General features: G+C 46.4%; 1 protein-coding gene across 3 annotated transcripts in view; it reads right to left on the reverse strand.

Annotated features, from left to right (window-relative positions):
* Window positions 1–25,305, reverse strand: part of NDRG3 (NDRG family member 3) — a 60,930-nt gene that overhangs the window by 15,809 nt on the left and 19,816 nt on the right. The window contains exons 2-3 of one of the 3 annotated variants that reach the window (XM_080354641.1): window positions 18,123–18,228; window positions 14,442–14,477 (exon numbers count right to left, since the gene is read on the reverse strand). In XM_080354641.1, coding sequence (XP_080210767.1) covers window positions 14,442–14,477; window positions 18,123–18,179 — 93 coding nt within the window. In that variant the 5' untranslated portion in view covers window positions 18,180–18,228. Of the gene's footprint in view, window positions 1–3,683; window positions 4,160–6,802; window positions 6,924–14,441; window positions 14,478–18,122; window positions 18,229–25,305 lie in introns of those variants that run through there. The other 2 variants (XM_080354642.1, XM_080354643.1) reach the window with 2 other exon arrangements.

Consider the following 25,305-nt stretch of genomic DNA (forward strand, 5'->3'; position numbering starts at 1 on the left):
AGGGAGGGTTTGTAAGCTGCAGCAAAAGGTCAGCTATCAGAAAAACACAAAACCAAACTGAGCCAACAGTGAGAAAAGCACAGAAATCAATAAACAACCTAATGATTTTTAAAAACTGTCTCTTCCAGATTTACGTTCAAATTTACTGGTAAGGTCACACATTCTTCCACTAGGCAGAATAGTGGACAAGGTACTAGAAACAGCAACACTCATCTCTCTTCAGAGCTGTTGTTCAAGCACCTCAACATACTTCATACTGCAACACCCTGCATTTTGTTTTCTGAAGTTGAGCTTGTGTCTTGGCTCTCTAGTAGGGAAGGAAACAAGTTTCCTTGAGCTAAAAATCAATCCTTGCTCTACTTCTTACTTTGACTTTGCAGATTTTGTAAACTGTGAGTTGGGGAAATGAGATAGTTTGTCAGTAAGATTTTTCTTATGTCACCACTGGGCACCAGCCCAATCTGAAGGGCACTCACCTCGCTACTCCTTCAGCCGCATTAGTGATTCAAACACAGGGAACATACACTGTAGAGGGAAGCAACTTGAGAAATCCCATCTTTAACAAATCTCAGCGAGCAGCACTTCAAAAAATTTAAAATGCTAAATCTGCAAATTTCTTCCTCTGCCCTTGTACAGTGGCAAAGCCTTAGACTGGGAGTGCTTGAGGTTATTTCTTTGTTATCTTGCTGGTTTCAGCAACGTGGAAATCCTCCTCCTGGGAGGCAGCTGCTTTCCTCTGCTTCCTCTGGCTAAAGCCTGTTACGTTTTTAAGGCTTTTTTCCAAGCTCTACAAAGCAAGTATCAGACACTACCTTAGAGATAAGTGTTTCTACATTCACTTTTTCAGCTACACATTGCAAGATGAGGCAGATCTCCTTGTCAAGATTACCTAGAGAGATGAGACTGAGTTTTACCCCTAGCTTCCCTACAGGTTCTAAGTCCATTTTTCCAGTGAACTTTATTTTATCTGCAACTTTGCCCTGTAGCCTTAGGGCTTTTATCTTGACCTATGATTGCAAAGGACAAAAACATTTTCAGACATCACACAATTACAGCACACATGACTTCCCTGTCACCGCTTTTCTCCAAAACAGCTCCCTCCCACATACCAAAGCCAAAGGACAGCTCGAGGCGGATGCTGAAGGCAGCGCTGAGGTACGACCGGTTACTGCAGGGCGGCAATAAACTGTGGCAGATGCTCTCTGTTAACCCCCTGTCCCCCTCCCTAAGGAAAGGTAACAGGAGGAAAAGGGAGACTTACAAATTGGAAACTTAAAAATGCTTCACTAATGCTACTAATAAATAGTGAAAATAATACAAAGTATACACCTGGAATAGTGTCCAGTTGTGGCCCCTCAGTTCCAGCAGGACAGGGAACTGCTGCAGAGAGTCCAGCGCAGCCACCAAGATGCTGCAGGGAGTGGAGCATCTCCCGTGTGAGGAAAGGCTGAGGGAGCTGGGGCTCTGGAGCTGGACAAGAGGACACTGAGGGGGGACTCATTCCTGGGGATCAATATGGAAAGGGGCAGTGTCAGGAGGATGGAGCCAGGCTCTGCTGGTGACAACCAGTGACAGGACAAGGGGCAATGGGTGCAAACTGGAACACAAGAGGTTCCACTGAAATTTGAGAAGCAACTTGTTCCTGGTGAGGGTGGCAGAGCCTGGCCCAGGCTGCCCAGGGGGGTTGTGGAGTCTCCTTCTGTGCAGACATTGCAACCCGCCTGGACACCTTCCTGTGTAACCTCATCTGGGTGTTCCTGCTCCATGGGGGGATTGCACTGGATGAGCTTTCCAGGGCCCTTCCAGTCCCTGACATTCTGGGATTCAAAACCAATCTTGAATTTCCCGGGGTGGAGCAGCGGCTGCAGGGCAGGTACCCAGAAGTCCTGGGCTGGATCCGGCAGGAAACTGGAACTGGATTCAGGGATGCAGGGTCTGGAACCAGGCCTGGGATTGCAGGCAGAACTGGCAGGCTCCTCTTCAGATGCCGGTCATGGTCAAAGAGAGTGAGGCCCTCATGATCTCCCACTTTTATAGGGTGAATGACGTGTATGGGATGGAATACTTGGCCAGTTTTAGTCACCTGCTCTGTCCACCCCTCCTTGCAAATACACCCCTCTCACTTATGTGACATGCAAAATTTATCAGTAACCTTGGCTGCCATAGCAATAAGTCTAAACCTGGGGGTCTTCTGCATATCATTGCTACCATTATCAGCTCTGGAGCCAACAGTGTCTGAAAAACATGCAGCCAAATTCAGAAAAGTGTAGTTACTTAGAAGAACTGAAGGAAAAATTCACTGAAAGAGAACTGGTTTGTTTTAAAGAAAACCAGCACACATACTTAAGACGGCAACAAAAGTCTCTATATTTACAAGATACAACTGCTACCTTGAATCGGCAAAAAAAAGTTAATACTTCATTACATCATTACTGGTTCATGTCTATTCCAAACACGAAGGAGAATAACCCACGTGCAATGGGTACCAGGGTATGTTGCGAGAGAACAGCAGCTCTGCAGGCTGCACCCTCTGCCCTTGCCAACCGTGCTTTCTTCACATCTTTCTTGCAGATATGCCTTCCCAGCCGGCCACCCAGCAAGATGTCCTGCCTATGTCACACTGCCTTCAAAACCACTACCCTACCCGCCTGCAATTCTGCATATTCTCTCCTGGTATTTGCCCACTGCTCATGTAGAAATGTAGTGCCGGAAAGTATCAGAGATGTGCCACCTTCTCAGACACTGGCCTGCTTTGTTCCCATCTCTGCTTGGGCTGGGTCAGACATGTTGCAGCAGTGCAGCTTGAACGGGGATTGAGGGACTGTCGCCTTGCAGGTGTCCAGCCCCAGCTATGTCTGAACACTGACCGGGTCCGTAGTGCAGGGAAGCGGTGATGGGTGAAGGCAGGTGGGAAAGATGTGGCCAGGAGACAGCCAGATTTTAAAAACTGGGCATTCTGCAAAATGAGGGAGATGAATGCAAGAGAAGATGATGATCTGCAGCTGTGTTTTGAAATGCTTGATCAACTTTAATTTTTGCTTTGGGACTGGAAACTTTATCAGAGGTTTCTCTGAAGAGATTTTATCTTCTGCCCTTACTTGTACAGTAGGTGAAAAACAAACTGCAGCTGCAGACGATTTGCTGTAAATGGGGACTTGGGAGCACAGGCACCCTCGCTGGCCATGGGCACTGAGCTCATAACGCAGACGAGTGCTGCTGGGGGCACAGAGCCGGGGCCAAGTCCTGTGCAGGCAGCTGCTATCGATTAGAGCAAATAAGCTGGGAACCATCACTTCAAAAAACAGCAGTTCCCTCAGGACACAGATGAGAAGAGCAGTGATGGAGGAGGAGGTATGGAGACCAGATGCAGTTGGTCAGACCAAAGGTCCAGCTTGCCTCCTAGTCTGACTTCCAAAGAGTGTGCTTGTGGAAAAATAACATAGAGCAAGCATGTGGTGATACTTCCTCAAACACCTGCATCTTGTAATAGTTGCCCTTCATCTTCCCAGCCTCCAACAATCTGTAGGTCAACACAGAATTCCTGAATGGAAGGCGTGGTCTTCACTTGGACTGTTCTGAGAACTGGGCAGTCACCCCCTGCTTCCTCCTCCTTTGGCATCTGCCTCACCCTGCGACCAGAAAAGCCAAAGCTTAACAATGTGCAGGGTGAAAAAACACCACACCTTCTATCTGCTGGTTCTGCATGAGATCCCCCAGTCCTTGGTTTGGAAGATGGAGAACAACTGATCCTGCTTCCACAGCCCACAGCAGTGATGACCTAAGAGCTTGCTGCAATTCCCCTTCACGTGCCCTTGCTGGGCCGATGTGCTCTGATCTGGCCGGTCCTGGTACAACAGCTTTTTCCCCGACCATACTGTTGTTCTCCAGAACTGTCCCGCTGTGCTCCGTCCTTTCTGAGACGAGGGGGCTGGCAGCTCGTCAAACACACGTGGGCGTGCTGTGGATTTACAAGGTAGCACAATGAGGTTGCTTTGTTCTCTGTTCCTGATTACAAAGAATTGATTTGTGTTGTTGAAAGCCATGAGCTGCGAGTTGACATTTTCCCTCATCTTTCCCAATGTTAAGGTCTTGTGCCTCTGGGTTATTTATCACCAGCCCTGAGCCCGCCCTTTTACATTCCACCATAGGATGCTTTTACTCACCATAGTGCATCACACCTTATGTTCACCCAAAGGCAGACAAAGTTTGCCATTGCACTTTCCATCACTTTTTCCAGATAATTTAATAGTAAATTGAAGCAGCACAAGTCCCAACGCAGATCTCCAAGGTGCTCCTCTAGTGACCCCAAACAACAGTGGAAAATAATGCTGCCTTTTTTTTCCCTTTTTTAACCAATATTTCATCCATGAAAGGAACTCCTCTCCGACTGCACAGCCACCTAAGTCCCTTAAGACATACATCCTAGGACCCTTTAGGTAAGGGGTCCTGTCTTTTGGAAATCCAAGTAGGCTGCGTCAACTGAACTGACCTTTTTTTTATATGGTTACTGACTCCTTCAAAGAATTCGAATAGTTCTGCAGAGCAGGACTCCTTCCCTTTACAGAAAACACGTTGACCCTTTCCCAGTATTAATCCATGTAATTCATCCAATGTACTCTTGCTAGTTTTATCAGTGTCTGGTACAGCAGGTCAGCGAATTCCCAGAACGCCTCTGCGATCAGTTTGTAAAATTGTCTTACAGGGGAAGCACCGCAGTCCTCGGGCACCATGGCAGCTGCAACAGAGGAGCATAACCTTTCACTTAACAACTCAACTATTCCATTTTTAAATTCATTTAAAACTCCTGGGTGGATACATCCAGTCTCAGCAACTTGCTATGAAAGTATATATTTTATCTTTTTTACAGCCACTGCAATAGGCATTGCGGTTTAAGGGAAGATCTCTGCTGACTCCTCACAAAGAACATTCCAGCAGGGTAACCCCCGTGAGGTGCTCTTTGGCAAGCCTGCGTGCAGCAAAAAACACCTTCCCTGAGCCCTCCTTTTGGAGCCTGAGCAGTCAGCAGCACTCTCCAAACTCTCACGTGGTTCCATTTCTGATAGGTCTGAAACATGACTGTTCTTTTTTTTCCCTTTGCAAGTAATCTCTTTTGCCTGCTTTGCTCTGTTTGTGTATTTAATCTGCTAGGGTTTATAACCTTTTCCATTTTCTCCAGCTTTTTGAAAAACGCTTTTTTGCCTGCAATAGCCTCCATGCCCTTCTGTTTAGTCATGCTGGCTTCCCTGCACCATTTCTCATGTCCGCTGTGATAGATGGTGGGCATTTGCTCTCTGCTTAGCTTATTTTCAATAAGCTCCATTTCTGTGCAGTCCTTGTTTTGAATTCTGAGTGCAAACCCAATGAAGTTGTGGTTGGTTTTGTTTTGTTTTTTACTGAGAATGTTGATCTGGAGCAGCTCTTTGGAGACGCTGTTTTGAACATGTTTCTCTGTCCTTCTCAGAACCACACCGATGATGGCTGCTCCTCCCTGGGGCTCCCTAACCTGCTGCTCCAGAGACGTTTGTGGCTAAAACTGAGTATTGGTGTCGTGTCCCACAGCCACATCTGTCTGACACGGCGCAGCTGAAGTTTCCTTTTCCTGCCCTGGTCCTGCTGTCCAGCCTTGTGGCTTCTCTGATCACCATCTTGGGCACTCACACAATTACAGACAAAACCTGCGTTTCTTATTTAGGCCTGAGATTTCAGTCTAAGGGGAACCCAAGTTATTCAGTGACACTGGTTAGAGCCAAATCAGACCAACAAGCTTCCTTTAACATCCTGCATCCACCCTCTCCTTCCTGTGCACTGTATCCAGGTATTGGTGTCCACTGTCACTGTTCTCCACGAGGGACCTCAACTCTCTTCTGTGACCTCGGACAAGAATACAGAAATAAAAGAAAACAGAAATTTTGGGTGCAACTTCTTACAGATTGGCTAAGTTGATGATGAAGTGCTATCAAAAAAAGTGTTTCTCTCGTCCCTCTGCTCTGCCCATGCCCAGTGAGAGAGCCCATGTCTTGGCAGTGGGAGAGCAGGGCTGGGTTTGTATCCCACTACATTGGGAAACCAAAGCAACCGACCCTGTGGCCACGGGATCTCTCATTCGGACAGAAGCCGAGCACTGCGAGTGCATATGGTAGCAGTGGCACCGACCTCTCCTGTAAGATACACTGCCAGGTAGGGGTTGGGCAGAAGAACAGGCAGTAGCCAGAGAAAGGCCACCAGTGCTACCAAGCAAAATGATTATTCCTAAACACTTTATGATCCCAGCTACTGAGAATCACTGGTCTTAGTCAAAGAGCCCTACACTTTAGAAAAGGGAATGTGTGTGAGCCATAAACACTCAGCAGCTGAAGGTGACATGACACAACCTAACAACAGCTTTTAAACATTTGAGATTAACCTCAAGCAGGAACTGCCGGGAGGTCTTCCTTGTGGGGATTTGCAGCACATGAGACTGGGGCATTATCCTATTTGGCCTTCACATCTTTGAATTATTCTTAAACTGCAGAGGAAAACACAAACACAACTACGAGCGCCAAGGTCTACATTTACCGCGGGACTGATCACGGGAAGAAGTGGGGCCAGGTGGCCAAATGTTCATATTGGGGACTCATCCCTGACTGCCACCCTCTGCCTTTGGCCAGGAAGGGAAATGAGAAGCAATGACAGAGCCACTGACACACAGAACATTTCCCATGTGAAGAAAAAACATTTCTGAGTGAAGGAATGAGCACCCAGCAGCAGCTCCAGAGGTGCTAATGCCCTGAGCTCCAGAGACTCCGAGGCAGCAAACGTGTACCTGGTGCAGGACTGCAGCGTCCCAGCTCCGTCCCTCAGCTCCAGCTCAGAGTGCGATCCAGTGCTTCAGTTTTAAAAGTTATTGAAGTCTGAAGCAAACCATTTGTTTGACAGTAGGAATGATTACAGATGAGAATTCATGTTACTGGTGCTTTTCATGACTAATTCATTAAGCTTCTTTTTTTGGCATGACCAGATGAGTTTTACTCCCGATGTGAAGCTGCTCAAAGTTCAAAATTAATTCCCTAGAAAAAGTGAGAATTGATTTAATTTGGAGACCAACAATAGAGAATACATTTGCGAAATCCCTTCAATTGATTTTTTTTTTTAAATATTCCAAGCCGGCAGAGCACATGGCGGGAAGGTGTCTGTTGCTCACATTCTGCTCAAGCTTGTCGAATGTCTGTACTAGTAGAGGGCTAGAAACATCCCCAAAAAACTTTCAGCTTAAGGACACCAGGTCCTAGTTCACCTAAGGCACAGAAAATTGCCACTGCTGCTTTGCTCTGAGGTGAAGAGATACAGATTACTCAGGTCAGGTGTTGCCCTTTTTCAGTGATACTGTACTTACAGCTATTATTTACTTTATGTCATCTTTGCCAGCCTTGGCAAAGGTGGAAAACAACTGCCACATGCTCCTCGAGCACCTTATCACAGCTCCTAACCATGGAGAGATTAAAGCAGAGATTCCATTATCTTGCTCTTTGCGACAGCTGCCCTCAAATTTCTACACGTATCTAAAACGCCACCACAGACTATGCCTATAAGTTAAGAAAAAATATTGTAAGACTGTAAAACATCACCAGCTGGTAACTCTTACCATGACAAGACCACCAACCTTAATGCAGTTGGGAGGTAAGCGCTTACCACCTCCTCTCTGTGCAAAACTATTTTGGAAACAGTAGAGCTGAAGGAGACGGCAGCGTGGGAAGCAAGACTAAATCAGGCTTAAAGCAACATCTTGAACTAAATTATTCATTCCCATACAGAGCAGGATTTATTAATAGAAAACACAATATGATCTATGCAAGCAGGCAATGGTTTCTAGTACGTTGTGTAATTGGATTATGTCTTAAATCAGAGAAACGCTGGGTGAGAATCAAGAGTGGCAGAAGGAGATACGTAATCTGGTTACACGAACACAAAAGCATCAGGAGCCAAAGGTGCTGCTGGGCTTTCCCCAACCTATTGTTGTATGTACAAATGAGCATTTGTGTGTTCCTGTTCCAAAGGCACACGATGCTGAAGGACAGATCTTCCTAATGCTCTGTTTCAGCCAGAGAAACGGCAAGTCACCTCCAAATGCAGGTTCTGCCTGAGAACAGACAGTGGCTCTGCAGCCAAACGAATCGAAGTGACCTACAACAGGAGTACGGCTGACAGCTTGAGGCTTTGCTCCCAGACCAGAGACCATGAACTCCTACAGCCACATAGTACTGAGACTAAGAAGCAGTTAATGACAACACTTACATGTTGGAGATCACAGAATCACGGAAGGGTTTGTGTTGGAAGGAACAGCAGAGCTCATCTAGCTCCACCCCCCTCCATGTGCAGGGACACCTTCCAGCACCCCAGTTTGCTCAGAGCCCATCCAGCCCGGCCCTGGACACTCAGGGCTGGGGGTCCAGAGCTCACACCTCATGGGGAGGAATGCTAGATGCACTTCTCTATCTCCTGCCCTGCCCGTGAGTTACAAGAAGCAGCTAAAGTCACAACTTTTGTGCGCTCCGGTCAGGTATTCAAGGTCATGAGCAAGGCACCCAGCACGTATTTAGGAATATGTGCTGCTTCTTACTCCTGCTCAGGGTAAATCACACAGAATCCCAGAGTGTCAGGGGTTGAAGGGACCCGGAAAGCTCATCCAGACCAATCCCCCCCCGGAGCAGGAACACCCAGATGAGGTTACACAGGAAGGTGTCCAGGCGGGTTGGAATGTCTGCAGAGAAGGAGACTCCACAACCCCCCTGGGCAGCCTGGGCCAGGCTCTGGCACGCTCACCGTGATGATGTTTCTTCTCAAATTTAAATGGAACCTCCTGTGTTCCAGTTTATACCCATTGCCCCTTGTCATGTCATATCATCATCTTATCATCTTCCTCCCTTCCCCAGCTAATGCAGGAAACTGGACCTGCCTGGATCCATAACAGTTTGGGTGAACTAAGCCACTTGCCGACCAGGTCTCATCTGCCCCAGTCTGGCAGCGGGTTGTGGTTTTCCAGCGCTCTGCACCACGGTTTTGAGTCAGCGGAGTATCAAGGTTGCCGCCCTCCCCAGGGGCTGCAAACAGAGCGGGTCGATCCCTCCAGTGCTGTTCCATCCCCCCGGCAGTGTGCTCAAGGCACCACAGCCTGCAGACACACAGCCTTGGAAACCTGGATCCTACACAAGGAACACCTGGATGTACCAATACACAGGCAAAACTAAAAATATTTGTGTGACTGTTAGACCCCAGACTGTCTTAACCCCTAAAGGCAACCTGTAAAGGGGCCACGTTCCCAGCCACACCAGTCCACCTGCTGACAGATCTGCCCAGCTACATTTCGGTATCTTGCTGAAGATGAACATAGTAAAATCTCCTGAAGAAGAGAAAGCAAGGTCATGTTCTGTATCTCCAAACCTTCAGTGTCCCTGGGAACTAGAGCTAACTGCATTGAGTTATAACTAGTATTGCAATTACTCATTAGCTGCCCTGAAATACCACTAATGGCTGTTGTACAACAGATGGAAACAGATCAGTCACGGTGAGTGGAAAGGCACCATTCATTTTTCTGAAGGCAGGAAGGAGAAAAATCCCCTTCTCAACCTAAAGTGCACGCATCTGCTCTGCTGTAAGAGCTCACTGACAAGAACAAAAATAGCATAGGAACTTCAAATACCACATCTGCATAACCAGCCTCGTTAGCACACTGCTGTCACAAGCATACAGAAAGCAAAAGTAATGTTTAAGTAACTCCCATGGAAGGATTGTGCGGATACATTTAAAAATGAAAACCATGTTTCAGTCCAAGTCCAGCTAACAAAAGCTCTCCTGAACTCAACACTGCGGTTTTACAGAAAACAGAGTTTTTAGATGGAAATGCAGTGATGGGAAGAATCAGCTTCCCAAGAAATAAGAATAATGGAAAAAAGGTCCAAAATACAATTCCATCTTAATCATTTTTAGCTTTACAGTATTTGTTGTGATGTCAGCAGAAGTCAAAACCAGTACTTTAGTGGTGACACTAGTTTTAATAAGATTAGAGGCAGCTTCTAATTTAGCTAGCATTAAAAAAACCTGTTTACTAGATCAAACCATGTTCTGTGTTGTAATGAATCTGATTCCAGCACTTTGAACAAGAGAACAAAAGAACTCATCGTACAAATCAGAAGAACAGCGGTCCTCAATATCCTAGATGAAACATTTCAATGCTGGGGATAACAGTTCCCTTGTTATTCACACAGAGAAAGAAAACCTTTCCTCAAAGTGCTAACATTTCCTTTTATTTTATTACAATAAAGAGAAGATGCTTTAAAACATCTTGTATTCAGTGCCACAGTGCAGCAATCACAAGCTGGCTCCAATGATTTCATTAAAAAATGACGTTTTGACTCAAGGTCTATGACATCAGCAAAGGCGCATGATGGGATAGTTCAATAACCTCTCAATAGCAGAAAAGCATCTCCCAGTGCACAGCAGGCAAAAATAAGACATTGTGCAAGGATAAGGAAACTTGAAAAAATGCAGATTAAAAAGCTTCAAACTAATGTACCTGTGGAAGAACTTCTCCAAAATGCAATCAGTGTGGGGAGGCAGCAGAGGGAGGTTCTGGCTACAGACGTGCTTATATCGGAACCAGACGCAGGTAGGTTTATTTGCATAGCTTTACAAGTGTATCAGCATATTCCTTTGCTGCTATTTAAAGCAAATCACCTGGACAAAGGGGAGAGAATAAGGCTCACCCAGAACACCTACTTCTCAAAGCAGCTGAAGAGGGTCTGCAGATAATAACAAAAGCCTGAGCACAGCTCTATTAACTGTGCAGGTCACGCCATCTGTCCATCAGCAACCCTGACCATTTAATCCACCATCTGCCCACGAACATTAGAAGAAGCCAAGCCTAGATTTCATTAGGGTTCATATAGCTTTCAAGTAAAATGTAGGCCTCAGATTTAGGTTAATACATTTTATTTCTGAGAACGACCTAGATTCATATTGGTAAAGACCACTAAGCCAGCATGCTAGCTCTCTATCCCCATTGCAAATAGTTATCAGATTATGTGGGGTCTGTTTTAACTGATGCCCAGGCAATCTGTTACTCATCAGGGTTAACTGCGGTTGCTTGTAATAAACAGTTTAAGAAAACCAGAGCACCTGTATCTGGAAGTCAGCTGTATCAGAAAAGCTAAAAGCTTCTTCACACCATATTAACCCAGAGTAACAGATTTCAGAAGGAGGATGGTTGCGTTGTTGTCTTTGCCCAGATCTGACCCTGGCAAGTTATTAAAAACTAAAACCAAACACACAGGGAACCTGAAAGAAATTCACAACAGCATCACCCATCTTCTCCAAAGGAAAGATCTTACAGACCTTAAATATACACATTACCTTGAAAAGTAACACATGCCAAAATTTTACAGAAAACAGCGCGCCTAACCTGTACGTGTGGCACTGCAAAACTCACAGAGGCACTGACAGCGCTACCGACGTGCTCGGGAGCTGGGGTTAAACTCAACGCTTCTCCCAGTCACAAGCATGGATAGACCACAGAAAATATTCTGGAACTCCAGCTTCCAGCCCGAAAGGTCTGGATGCACCACAGGATAAATGAATGAACGCTGAGGGTGGTTGTTGCTGCTGCGGCTGTTGCTGCTGCGGCTGTGCAAGCAGAGCTCCGCAGGGCCACTGGTCAGCCCCGGGAGGAGCTGGGATGGAATTACAGCACATCACCTCATGGCCGAGGGCACATACGCTGAAATAATACAGGGCTCACTTCAGCATGGCAGTGTCTTGTACTGGGAGCTCAAACTGGACTGCACTGTCACCGGGGCTGCACCCTGGCCCTCCCGGCTGGCTGCAGCCTTGCAAACACAGCCAGGATGTGGTCAGCCCTGTGCAAAGCCACAGCTTTGTCTCTATTTAACACAGCTTTTCCTGGACTATTACAAAAATAGAAAGGTCTGACATGCAAGTCTTGCATCGCTGACGCCCATGCTCTCACACTGCAAACTCTACACCATGTAAGATAACATAGTCCATCCCACAACCCCCCTAAATTTTGTCTTAAAACCCACCATGTCCCTTGCAGATGTTACTGCTATTGGGAGCTGATCGAGAACTTCACTGCACTGTAACTGGAAACCATCTTCCAGTTACAGCCTCCACAAATTTGTGGCCAGCTTGTGCCTGTTGTTATAAAATTGTGATCCTCCCCAAGGCTCTTCCTCCCTGGCAAACTCTGGATAAATCAAACCCTGGCTCAGCCCAAGTGCTTTTAAGTTTCTTACACAACAGGATCTCCCTTCCTATGAAAGCAAACTTCTTCACTTGGAATTCCCCCTTCTCAAACACCCCTCAGTCAAGTCACACCCATTTCGCAGGGGCCTGAATGTGGCAGCCGGACTTGCTTTGCCAGATTGAAAAGCAGCAGTAATTTTTCACAGGACAACACAAGAGCTCAACCTCCAAGTTTAAGCACTGTTCCTGGTATTAGCAACTGAAGCAGAAAATCCAAGGATGCAACGCACCATCTACCCTCTCTGACAGATTTCAAGTGAAGATTTAATCCAGCCCTTGGGGGTACGTTCCAGGTAGGAGGAGGCCAAACCAGGTGTGCCCTGAAACCACAGCTTGTAGGGAGAGACACCGGAGAAAGGTGAGGCTGGGACAACATTTACAGTCTCATTAGACACTGTGTTAACTTCTTGCTAAAAAAAATATTCTAAATGAATTACCAAGAGGGCCCCCAGAAGGAACATCTTGTCTCCTGCCCAACTGTTGCCATGGCCACCAGCTCACTGCTGATCTAAATCAAAGCACAGAGGAGCGACAAGCACGTCCAGCACTGCCCAGAGTCCCTGCCCGCCTGGCTGCTTTTCCCGCAGCTTGGCCCTGGGGCGGGCACGGAGCCGAGAAACCAGTGGCACCGGGACGAGTTGGTGGCTGCAGCAACATGTTTCTTCAGATTCGAGGCGATTTCAATGAAGGGCACAAAGAGGCTTTACTTGTTGAGGGAAAGCGTAGAGCGCAATGCACAGCTCTGGTACAGGGCTCCTTCACCTCCCCACACCATGCTGCTCACTCATGGGCAGGGCTCGGGCAACCCCACAGTCAGGTCAGCAGAGAACTTGCAGTGAAGGCCAATGTGCTCAGATGCTCAGGCACTGTATTTATTTCCTTTCCAATCATGGCAGAGAGGCCTCAGTAGGCAGAGCCTGTACTACCTAACACTCTTACTCAAAACCATTGCATCTGCTTTTACCCACTACCCTTCCGACACGGGAGTAGACTGTACCTCCAGAAGAGATGGAGAAGATGCAGAAAGACAGATGGAGATAAGACAGGAAGTGTTTTAAACCCGCTACCTACCTTTATTTAAACAGAAAAATCATTGCCTAACTCTGTTGCTGCTTCTAAGACTACACACCCAAGTTATAATGTGCTAAGATTAGTAATTTTTATACTTACAGGCTTTAAGGTAACACTAAAACTCACCATGAATCAGACTAAAGCAGTACAGTGACGTGCCTGCTCAGATAGGCTGTATTTTCAGTGTCTGACATCAAGAGATGGAAAAAATACAAACTATCTTCTTAGGACTGTATTTATTACATTCCTGTTCCACACAGGCTTGCAGAAGGTTTTCTGGAATTACCTACAGCAACAGACGAGATGTTGATAGCTACCCCTGATCCGCACCACTGCTGTAACACAGCAGCGAGAGCCCGTCCTGCACGACGCAGAACGCCACAGACACAGCTACCTCCTACAGCTGAAGAGAAAGAGAAGCTGCTGGCTGCGTATCAACACGCTGAGTGGGAAGTCAGCAAGGTAATCTGGGCTGGGAAACAGCCTGCGCTCCGCACAACACACCATGTAATGTCAGAGTTGCGCTCTGCCTAACAAAGAGTGTGTCCTCTGTCTTGGATGCTCGTGGTGCATCTACTCCTCTAAAAGGATTGTTCCTATAGCACTCAGAGAGATCAGGCTCATCTCTGCACAACCTCCCTGAAAAGGATCGTGGCTTTGTCACAACCCAGGCCCAGCAAAGCTGGGGTGCTGTACCTAGGGCAGCTTGGTGACTTCTATCTCCTCTCAACATGCTAGCTCCTCCTTCCCCAGTCAGTGCACCAGATGGGATGTGACAGAGCTGCAGTTCTGCAGCATACTGCATGTTTCCAAGAAACTGCTTTTCAGGAGAGCAGCCATCCTGCAAGATGTCATGGAGCCGTGGCAGGGCAGTCCAGGTCTGCACCTCAGAGCTCAGAACACTGTGCTCTGCATGGAAGGGTCAAGGGCCATTTCTGCCAACCGGGCATATTCACGTTCCTATTGATTAAACCTTAACAGGAGCTAAAATTAAGATACAGAGCGCTCTCTCTCAGCATTACTGATGTGCCACGGGGAGTCTGCCCACAGATCCTTGTCTCCTGCATGTGTCTTACCTGACAGTCGAAGTCCTGGAAGTTGCGAGCTGCATTCTGTTAACAAAAAACAGAAAAAAAGACAAAAAAGAGTTCAGTACAGTACCCCAGAACACTCCCAAACATCATTAAAGTTGCCCTCACAGACCTCTGCTTTAGCACAGCCTAGAGCTTGACGGCAGTCAGGACAGCAGGGAAATGTGAGACCCACACGAGAAAACTCCATGCAAATTCTGCCCGTTACTACAGCCACTACAGTGGCTGGGGGCTGTCCCAAGGCTGTCAGCTAAAGAGAGCATCTGTGGACACAGCACTCCTGCAGGTACAGATGCAACAGGAAGGACCCTGAGCAAAGTCAAGCTGGTTATGAGGTTGGTTTTTGTCTCATCCTGGTGTCCACTAGCAATATGAATGCAAAACTCTTGACTGCCACTAGGATCTCATGTAAGGAGCTCAAGAAAACAAGCCATGCAGTCAGCTACTCTGCAGAACTGCCCTGTGCACGGTGTCGTTCCACGGTGAATGCAGTGACCTGCAAGCTGCTGAAAGCAGAGCGCACGGGACAGGGCTCAGCAATCCACAGCGGTGACACCAAGCACACAGGCGAGCGCAGGTGGTACAGCTGCCCTCGGCGTGCTGCAGGTTTGAAGGGCTGCAGTAACGTCTGTATGAACACATGCTTCGTAAGACTCTGACCAAAGGCTACTCAGTGCTGTCAATGCTGCAAAAGGCTGAGCAGATAATTTGAGACAGCGTACCAGCTTCTGTGTTCTAGGCATAGCACCTTAGTGCTAAATTGCAACTATGACCACATATGCACAACAGAAGCACCCCAAACGTTGCTTCTGGCTGAGCACCCTAACTCCTATCCCTGTGTAAGCAAATGGCCATTTTCCTCTCTCAAAAAATTTGCCACATTAGCAAGATCACAGGTTTTACCTCTGTTCTTCAGTCTGAGACATCTAAGTCAAGATACCTGCAAATCTGTTTTAGGAATTCCCCCCCGTGTTAGGTAATGAACTGTGTCAATGTTTTGAATGTGATGTGGCACAAAGCACCAAACTCTCAGGATGGGGGAAAAGAAAATAAAAGCAGTCTCCTCTTTTTTGAGTGTGAGATCCTGAAGTTAGATTAGATTTCTGACAGTGCTGTCTGTGCGTCTTCCCTGCTCTGTTAGATGCAGACAGTAGAGCCTTCTCATCTACCAGGTTGTAAAGAAGGTCAGTTCAGTCATTCAGTGCCACAGCAATTAAGGAGTGTAACAAAGCCTATGGAAAAATGAGAAACCTCTGTATCCGGCACTGGGCTTGGATGGTGCCTGCCTAAGAAAAGGCTCATCTGAATTTGTACTGAGAAAAGAGCGCGATTCCCTGAGCGGGGAGAGGGGAGGAAACGACACAAAGCAGAGGATGAAAGTCTGCGTGTTGCTTGTTGGCAGGGCGCAGCGTTAGTGCTGCCATGTCCTGACTCTGGGATGCTTGATTTTAACACACTGAAATCTGACTTTAAACAATATGTTCATTGTCTTAACTGGAAAAAGTTTCAGATGAAGGTGAGTTTTTTGGCCTCTGAAGGTATGGTGGCTGCATCTCAAAGGCAAAGAGCTACGTGGAAAGACGCAAGGCTGTGTGCGTCCCACCTCCTGCACTGAGCCAGTGCATTCCAGTAATTATTCACTGAGGTTGCATTAATACAAGTTAAAGGTGCCAGAATATGGACCAGATAGAATAATAAAGTGCCACTGGGATAAGTTTTCTGATCAAGCTACTGGCAGTACTCTCTTCTTCTCTCTTTCAAGTAAATGTAAACATTTGATTTTCTTTCCCAGCATAAAGTTACTGCATTTTAGTGAGCCTGAATGAGATGAACATATATAGTTGAATGTATTTTACTTCCCTGCACTCCCTGTTAGTTTTAAATTACACAGAAACATAAGAATGTTTGTATTCTTTAAAAGTCAGCCTTGTAATTGTTGGATGACTTGGATTTGAGACAAAACAAAGCCAGGACTCTGTAGTCCCCAGTGGCATTTCCTGTATCTCAGACAGGTAAACGAGATATGACCCATTTCCATTTCCCAGGCAATTCCACTCGTTTCAGAGTATTAAAGACACCAGAGCTCCTTTTCTCCTTATAGAAGCCTTTGTATCTGAAGTGTTCATGAGCACTCACCCATTAGCACCTTAAGAGTTTTACTGTACTATTTCTGGCCATTAATCCACGCTGGCTCAAACTGCTGCATCTGAAGTGGGTTGGTCAGTAAAACCCTCAGTGAAGTGCCAGCTCAATACTTTTTGCGCTCTGATACGCTGCACAGAACAGCTTGTTACGGCACCACACCCATATGCTCCATAAACTCTGTCTAAAAAGCCCATGTGTATGATTTCAAGCCTGAAAGCATTAATAAGGGCCAGACCTCAGAGATGGCAGCTCCCTGAGGCACTTCTTTGCTAACGTGGAAAAAGAGAGCCCCAGCACACGTTTCTTCCCTAGGAGAATCATCAGCAAGAGCTGCGACGCTGCATTTCGGAAGCCTGTCTTTGTATACTTTTATCTTTTATTTTGAAACCATAACTGTTTTCAAGGCCTTTCTGTATTTTTATCTGCTGGTATACACCGATTTTGTTCTTCCAGGATTTATCCTCCCTGGAAACATTTAAAGAAATTATGTTTAAACTATGGTAGAAGTCTAGTAGTCAGCACTAGACTAAGAATAGGCAGCTGGACTGCAGATTTTAGCTGACTTTTTACATTTCACAGATACTAAATAAGTATGTTAGCACACTAAAGCAAAAACCAAGCAGCATAGACTAAAACATCACAGAATTTCAGAGTTTTCACCCATTTTGGGTGGGAGTCTGCACAGTCTTCTGCAAGCACACAGCGAGTGGACAAACTATCATATGCCTTTGGCACAAACTAGTTCTTGATGTCAGCAGTTAAACAGCAAAGCCCTAGGAACTGCTGCGCAAACCATGGCACGGGCTGCGAGCTCTGGGAAGCTCATCATCACAATCTGCAGATTTAAGACTCTAGATCTTGTTGGGATGGCCCATAATGACTCAGGCACTCAGAGCAACAGTTTGTGGCAGAACCCAGTGAGGCGAGGGCTTTCCCAAAGCCCGGATGGCTCATCTCCAGCCTACAGAAGACAATGAGATCCTTAAACAGCTGCTGCAATACAATGATTTTCCAAAGATTCAGTATTATATGAATCTGGATGCTCTAGCTAGGCTCTGCAAATATTCAATAGAAATGGCTCTTCATTACTAAAACAAGGGAGACAGGGTTGTTCTGGGAGTCAAAACATGAAAGGGTAATTTAAAACAAAAAAGTAAAAGAAAAGAAAATTGGATACAATCCGAAGTTCCCCTAACAAGCAGGAGCGTATGAGAGGTTCTACAGCTCTGCCAGGTCAGGAATGGTATCACCTTTCCAAATTCTGTCCTGCCTTTGTAAATCCTCAGTAGAGGCACAACATATAGGTTGGCCGGGACCCCAAGGATACCTGAACTGTGGCAGTCTGTCTTTCCCTGAGACTTTGGAAGAGTATGTGCTGGTGGTTTATCAGAGTGGGGAAGCATTTACTGGTTTTCAGTACTTAAGGTACTTCACACTGTAAACAGGTTCTGGCAATCAGGGCTCCTTGCCAGACACAAAGTCAACCCAAGTACACGAGAGCCAAGGAGCAGCCAGCATTACCTTATCATTCAGGAGCGGTTTGATCTCCGTCAGCTGAACATCCTGCAGTTCGTCCATGGTGCTGTAAGTGGAGCCAATTAATCCTCAGAGCAGCAAATGGGTGATTCTGAAATAAAGACACATCATTAGAAACAGTATTACAAGAGATGCTAGCCACAGAAAGCTTTAAGATCTTCTGTTAGACTTGTATATGCTCAAACTGAAGCCTGAAAATCTGAAAGCAGCTGGTTCTGGGTGCAACACAAAGCACCTGTAACCTCAGAAAGCAAAGAGCCGCTCGCACTGAGTGTGTCGGTTCTGTCGCTCCTCACCCTGCACTCGGCCCTGCCAATGGAGAGCTGGCCCTGAACGCTCAGGCCTTTCTACTGAGAAAGTCTGGATCCACCTCCAGGCACTGCTGGTCCTGCAGCCACAGTGTGCTTGGAAATGAACTGGAAATGAGTGGATCAGCAGAGTGAAAAACTGTTCAATGTGCGGAAACGCTGACATCCCAGTGCCTGACACGGCTCCACCGCAGCAGCCAGCTGCTAAAATCAGGCTGTGCCCGCAACCCACGAGACGTGCGGCCAGCACCACGTTTGCACACAGATGGAGATGCAGAGATGCAGGTACATTGTTGGCAGAATGTGAGACAGCTCAGAACCCAAGGCAGCCCTTGTTCTATGAGGTGGCATGTAAAAATGGCCCCCAGATAGTGCTGGTCTGGTGGAACGTGTGCCAGGCAGCGCTGTCAGCTGTGCAGCACAAACAATCGTCCTCCAGCAGTCATCAACAGTGCGTGAGGTTGCCATCCGTGTATGGGAAATCACTGCTGCCGCAGAGTCAGAGAGAAATCTTCCCGTATAAACACAGCAAAAAGGATGGTGGAAAAATATGGCAGTTTACCAGGGATTTTATTTTTATTCTAGAGGCTCTACCTGCGTTTCTAGCCAGGATAACTTCTGGAGCAGGTAGATCCAGTGATATGAGGAGGGCTCTGGCAACAGGAGATGGTCATGCCTGATGGTGCAGATTATTTGGTTGTTCAGGAAAACTGTACATGTTATTGTAGGTGAAATACAAGAATTCATGGACACATGCAGGGACAGGAATAGGCATGTGGTGGGCTCCTGGGCTAGAAAAAGACTCTCAGATGCTGACACAAATCAAATTCTTTGTCCAAGATAATACATTGCTGCTAACCATGGAAAAAAAAAAAAACGTGGAAAACAAATACTGCAGCTGTGCTTCTCCAGCCACCTTAATTCCACACAAACGTGCTGCCCCAGGAGGGAGGACGACCCCTCACCCCAAATACTGTGAAAGCTGCACATTCTCAACATCCCCCTTTGTGCCCGGACACACTGGTGTGCCTGATGTCTGACACAAAACAAACCATAATCCCTTTTCCCTTCGAAAATCAGCCATAGCAACTCTCCTCCCTTAGCTCCTTTGCTTTGGGAAACTTGAAATTACTCTTTCAGATTTTTTTTTTCTGTAAAACACATCAGTTGTTAGAGTTCCAAGAAACCACTTAATTTACAGGTAACGTTCCCTTTACCTCAGAATGAATTTTGATTGAGAAGAGCAGTAAGAGACGTGGATATAATGCACTGTAAGCCCCAGAGGAAGAGCTAGTTACTGCAGTTCTGATAAGGCTTTATAGAGATCCAAAAATATTTTCTACTAAGGAATTACAGCTTCTGTATATACACTGAGACTGATCAAGACCTCAACACCTACCAGGTCCTGTCCAAAAGAGCATCCCACAAGGTCACAGACAACAAAAGAATTTCAAACGTGCCCCACAAAGCTTATCTGCAGCAGGTGGCACAGTATGAGAACCAGCACCTGCCCATCACAGAGCTGCTTCTTTCTGAGGCTCTTTGAGAAGCTGCCGCTGGAGCTGCCAGTGGGTGGGAACGTGATGCTGGTTCTTGGGGTCACCCAGGAGACCAAGGAATTGTCCACTCCACCCAAAGGGATTAACAAACTGCACACACCACACCACGCCTGTTTTGTGGTTCATGAGTCTTAGGCTCACATTTTGCTTTTTTGCCTAAACCATAGTAGTCTACAGTGCAGCAGGGCATCTAATAATCTCTGCCGAGCTTCCACCAAGCAAAGACCAACTCAGAGCACCAACTGCTCTGTGTTCGACTGCTCCAAGGTGTTTTTGCAAAAGCTTTGCAGATATTCCTCCCCATTTTCCCCAAACTACACAAAAGCAACAACTCCTGGAGAGCCCTGGCACGTATCCTGCATGGGGACAGAAACCCCTACTATGTTCATCATTTGTTCTATGAGAACAATTAAAAACTAAGTAGGTGTTCAGAGCAGGGATTATCAAATGCTTTTATCTCATCAACCTCAATTTTGTAGTCGGTCTCTAGATGCAACTACAGTGCACAAAATCAACAAGGTCACTCTGGAATCAATCCAGTGCTTATCCTCCTGGTCCACTATTGCTCCCCATACTGTTTCAGGGGAAGGGGGGTCTCTAGGGGCTAGGGAACAAGCTGCTATGTTACACCTTCGAAGAGGGGACCGAATGCTGAGCTGAGCCAGGAGCCACTGAAAACTGCTGAACCGAGAGCAAAATCAGACAGAAAGATTAAAACTGCATAGCCACAAATGGCCAGATGGTGGATTTCATTCACAAACCTTTTGATTCTCATCTGCTCATCCAGCCAATCTGAGTTTTTTCTGCCCTCCTAGAAACTTGAAGGTTTTTGAAGGAAAAGGTACAGGGGGTCCCCATCACTACTTGCAAGTGGTACTTTTTAGATTGCTGAATCAGCTCTTCCCAACCCACTCACTGTGAATTCTCCAGAAAACGGCTGTCACAGCCTCAGGACTTCACTTCAATCTGTTCAGATGATATTCTGCAGGCAGATGGACACGCTTTTCTCTTCCCAAGGTCTTACCAAGCTGAATGTGATTGCCCTGGACCAACTCTGGGTAAATAGTTACTACAGCACGAGATACGTAATTATTCACAACAGCTTTACCAGAGCACCCTATGCTAACAGCAACATGGTTCTTGGTTTGAAACATGGCAAAGGGACACATCTGCCCAAAAAAAGGCCCCCAAAATTGCTCAAAACAGAATGCTTTGTAGCAGAGAGACCTGCTAAAGCACATCTCCAGATGCAGAGGCGAGTTATTGGTGAGCTGGGCTGTCCTCTGCTCCAGCCATGTTAGGCTTCTTGTGACAGATCTGCAGACAAGTCTGCCCAGGAAACAAAAAATTATCTCCCTCCACTCCTGTTATTTAAAGAAACAAACATGTCATTTCATAAGCTGAAAGCAAGTTTAAAATACCACAACAAAGCAGCATAAATATTCATAGGACACAGCAAAGCTCTGCAGAAGACAGGCTACAGGCAAAGCAAAAGGTTTGCCTGGAATGATCTGTGTACAAACCATACAATTTTCTATAAATGTCCAATACCACCTGCTTTGCAAGTATTCCTCTTGCCTCCATCTATATACGACTATAAATACACTCAAATACTCCAATTTAAACCATCCATCCCTTTCCAAAGGCTTCCCAACAAGACAAGAATCAAGGAAAGACATTTGGTGAATCCTTAGCACAGAGATGAGAAATCAGGGTAGGACACAGAAAGCTGCAAAAATCCAAGGCAGGTGAGGCTCAGAAGGAAACCACCTACCTATAAATAAGATCTGAAATGTGCTGTCATCCTCACTCCAAGAGTGCACTCCAATTTACAGCATTTCAATGTACAACAGAAGAAGCTGTGTTACAGTAAGTGCAGGGCAGGAGTGCTCCAGACCCGCACGCTCGGAGCCAGCAGCGGAACCACGGCCCGGGGGGCCCTCAGCTCCGGTTTCCAGCCGGCGAAGCTCCAGCAGAACTGCTCCCCACTGGCTTACAAGCTGCAAGAGCTGGATTAAAGATCCAACTCTCTGGGCACCTCCTTCAATATTCTGTTTTATTATGGAGGTGCAATCTCTCCATGCCATTTAGGAGCTCAGTGCAGCATAATCTTGTATTCAGAGGCTGAAAGTTCTTGTTCATTCACCTCGACTACAGCTTCTAATTTGCTGACTCTATAGCCCGTTATTCTCCTGCTTTGTATGTTAACCACACTGAGGCAAAATTACACACAGCAGTTACCAAGCTATGCTTCAAAACACGGCACTGAATGTACCTAAATACACGTTCCCCAGCTGCAGAAGCTTCCTGTGGGGGGCTGACCGCCCTGAGAGCCCCCACAACCTGGGGCAGGTTCCCCAGAACTGCCCTGACACAGCCACCCGCTTCCTACGAGACAGGAAGAAAAAATACTGCTCCAGGAGCACAAAGGAAGACGGGAGCAAACCCAGAGATCGTAGTCAGGGCAAGAACCAAGGCAGGTATTTATTCAGCCGTGTGTTGTGCAGCTTTTCACGACAGCTTTTTCCTCTCTACGTGAGGGGATCCCAGCTTCCCGTGAGTCCTTCGCGTCACACACACCTCAGGCTGCTTGGGCAGACTGCAGCCTTGGCATGCACATCTTAAATAAGTTTCATTTATGGTCTTTGAGACATTACTGTTGTGTTGCTCTTCAGTCCTTCATGTGCTTCCAAACCACCGCCATAGGATCCTCTATTTTTGACACAAAAACGCTGGCTGACATGGTGAGCTTCCAGCAAAACAAGCAAAAGGTCCAAATTCACTTGCAAAATATTTTCCTAGGTAACTCGCTTTGTGTTCCAGCTCGCATATTTTTGGGAAGGTGCCACACGGTGTTCCACCTTGACGACAAACTGTGCGCCTGCAGAGAGGAATTACGTTCCGTTTAACCAGCAAAGTGCCAGCCTCTGACCCGGCCACAGCAGCTCCGTAAGGCAGCGTGTTTTACTGCTTTTAAATCTGGGCTACACCCAGCACAGAAATGCCAGCTGCTAAATATACTTTCTAAGGAGTTTAAACAAGACCTACATTTAACAATGGTTTTGTAAGGAAGAGGTCTGTGCCCAGCTTTGCATTAATTTTGAAGGAGTCCAGTGCTGATGACAAGGACTGTCACACTCCATGTGTGTAAACAAGGGCAGCTGGCAGGACACCATCCTCAGTCACCATGGCAATTAACAGCCACCAGCTACAGGGCTGATTAAGCAATAATGCAAGAAAAATGTAAATGTCTTCAAATCGTTTTGGGTTACCTGGATCACTGAACCACGGTGAGCTGCCCTGTACAGTACAGTCCAAGAAGTTTTAGCGTAGGAGTACTCAGAATAAAAACCAGAATGAGAAATTTCTCATGTGAAAATGATGCAAATTATTGTCTCCAGAAGAGACTTTTTTGGTCATGGTATCTCTTTCAAACAGCTTTGCAGCCATTCATTTAATAAGCTCTTCTCCCCACTGCAAATGAAATAAGCAGTGGCTCTTATTATCAGTTATGTTATTCACATGATTTTTCCAGTCCCTCCCTTGCCTGGTGGCACCACTCAAAGGCAATACCTGCATTATCCAGCATCACCAGCTCACACAGCTCAAACCAAAACACAGACCCATTTTTACCAGCTTTCTGGTGAAGGGCATGTTCAAACAGATCTGTTTCAAGATGCCTTCCCCTCTAGTGAGCCACCTGCTCACACCTGCCCTGCAGTTCAGGACATGGCACCCAGGCATGGGTGAGGGCTTTTAAAGGCTTCACTTGGCCATTTGCCCCAACAAAAACATTCATAGCTCTTCATCAGCACTGTCCACCAACACTGCGTCCAGCACAGCTTCGCCCCACGGCAGATGCACCTTCCTCCCTTCCCCACCAAAACCACCAGAAACTTCTAGGCTGATGGACCAGCATAGTCACGTACATGCCGCTTGGTCAACAGAGCCCTTGACAATTAAGCACTTTGGTTAAGTTTCTGGAGCACTGTCATAATGGCTGCAAGCTTAGATTCAACTAGGGTATAAATGGACCCCACAGGAGACCTCCTTTGAGTCGGTCTCCTGGAGCAGTGGGTCTGCAGTTCAGGACTCTCCGCCTTAGACCAGGACACCCGGGGAAACCTCCTCAAGCCCTGAGACACCTCGTCGACCTGGTAAGTGATCTTCTGGGTACTCTTCAGAGCCCCCACTTGGCATGAGTGGCAAGATGTGCATTTCGAATCATAATTCTAAGAGTTTTGGGATCCCTTGCATCTGAATCAGCTGCATGAGCTCCTAACTGGTGTCTCAATCTGTGTTTTACAATGTCATCAGAGTGCTGAATAATTCTGGGTAAACTGCACTTTGGTTGGTACTCTGCTAAACAGTTCTGGTTAGAATAGAGTCTGTTTGAAGTTTATCACTGCCTAAATGGTTTTTTGGGGTGTTTCCACGACATTCCCCACGCCATCTCCCCTCTCCGGCCCATGACAAGACCCTCGGGCTCTCACCCGTGCAGCGGCAGCACCGCAGTTGATCTCCAGAGTCCATCACACCTCGACTGTGCGTGGGGTGCATGGGAAACCAGCCTCTTCAGCAGAAGCTTCCTCTTAAGCAGCTTATAATGAAATCTGACTGCTTTCTACCACATCCTTCAGCTCCCCTGCAGCTGTATTTTCCAGTTTGTTTCTGCCTTGTTTCAACTATGCTTCCTACTAATTGACAGTGCATTTTTCCCATTTTAAGTGAAAAAAATTAATCAGATGTGAATATGTATCCTATTGAGCAAAATTAAGTGTATCAGAGCAAGACAGATCGGAAATTTGTTTAAATGGGTTTTAACAATGATTTTTATTATCATGTAGCACATTTCAATTTACTGAAATTTAATGCTGATTTTGCATTTTATTTATATTATTGTAAAAGTTGCATTTTCGCTGGCTACCAGACATTAAATGGCACTAATATAACCTTATACCCAGCTGAGCCCTCTTGCTGGGTGGGAGGATTGACTATGCAAGTTATGGTATAGCTAAAGCAACATGTAGTCATACCTCAGTTTTCGTATTTTGTAATGCAATTGGGATTGATCTTTTTAAACTCATTTGTGGGAAATGTTATTGGCCTGGAAGAGAAACATTCAGCTCAAATGCATAAGGAAAGTTTGCAGAGTCATCTTTTAAAACTAAAGCCACCTTACACTTCCTGTGTTCACTCATACACATACATTATACAACCCAACCTGATGTAATAACATATATCCAGCAGTGAAGGAATCGCACCAAGTAGTTTTGGCGACAATCTCTTGGCATGTGCAGT

The sequence above is a fragment of the Nesoenas mayeri genome (genome assembly GCF_963082525.1).
Source record: "Nesoenas mayeri genome assembly, chromosome: 16".
Taxonomy (NCBI): Eukaryota; Metazoa; Chordata; class Aves; order Columbiformes; family Columbidae; genus Nesoenas; species Nesoenas mayeri.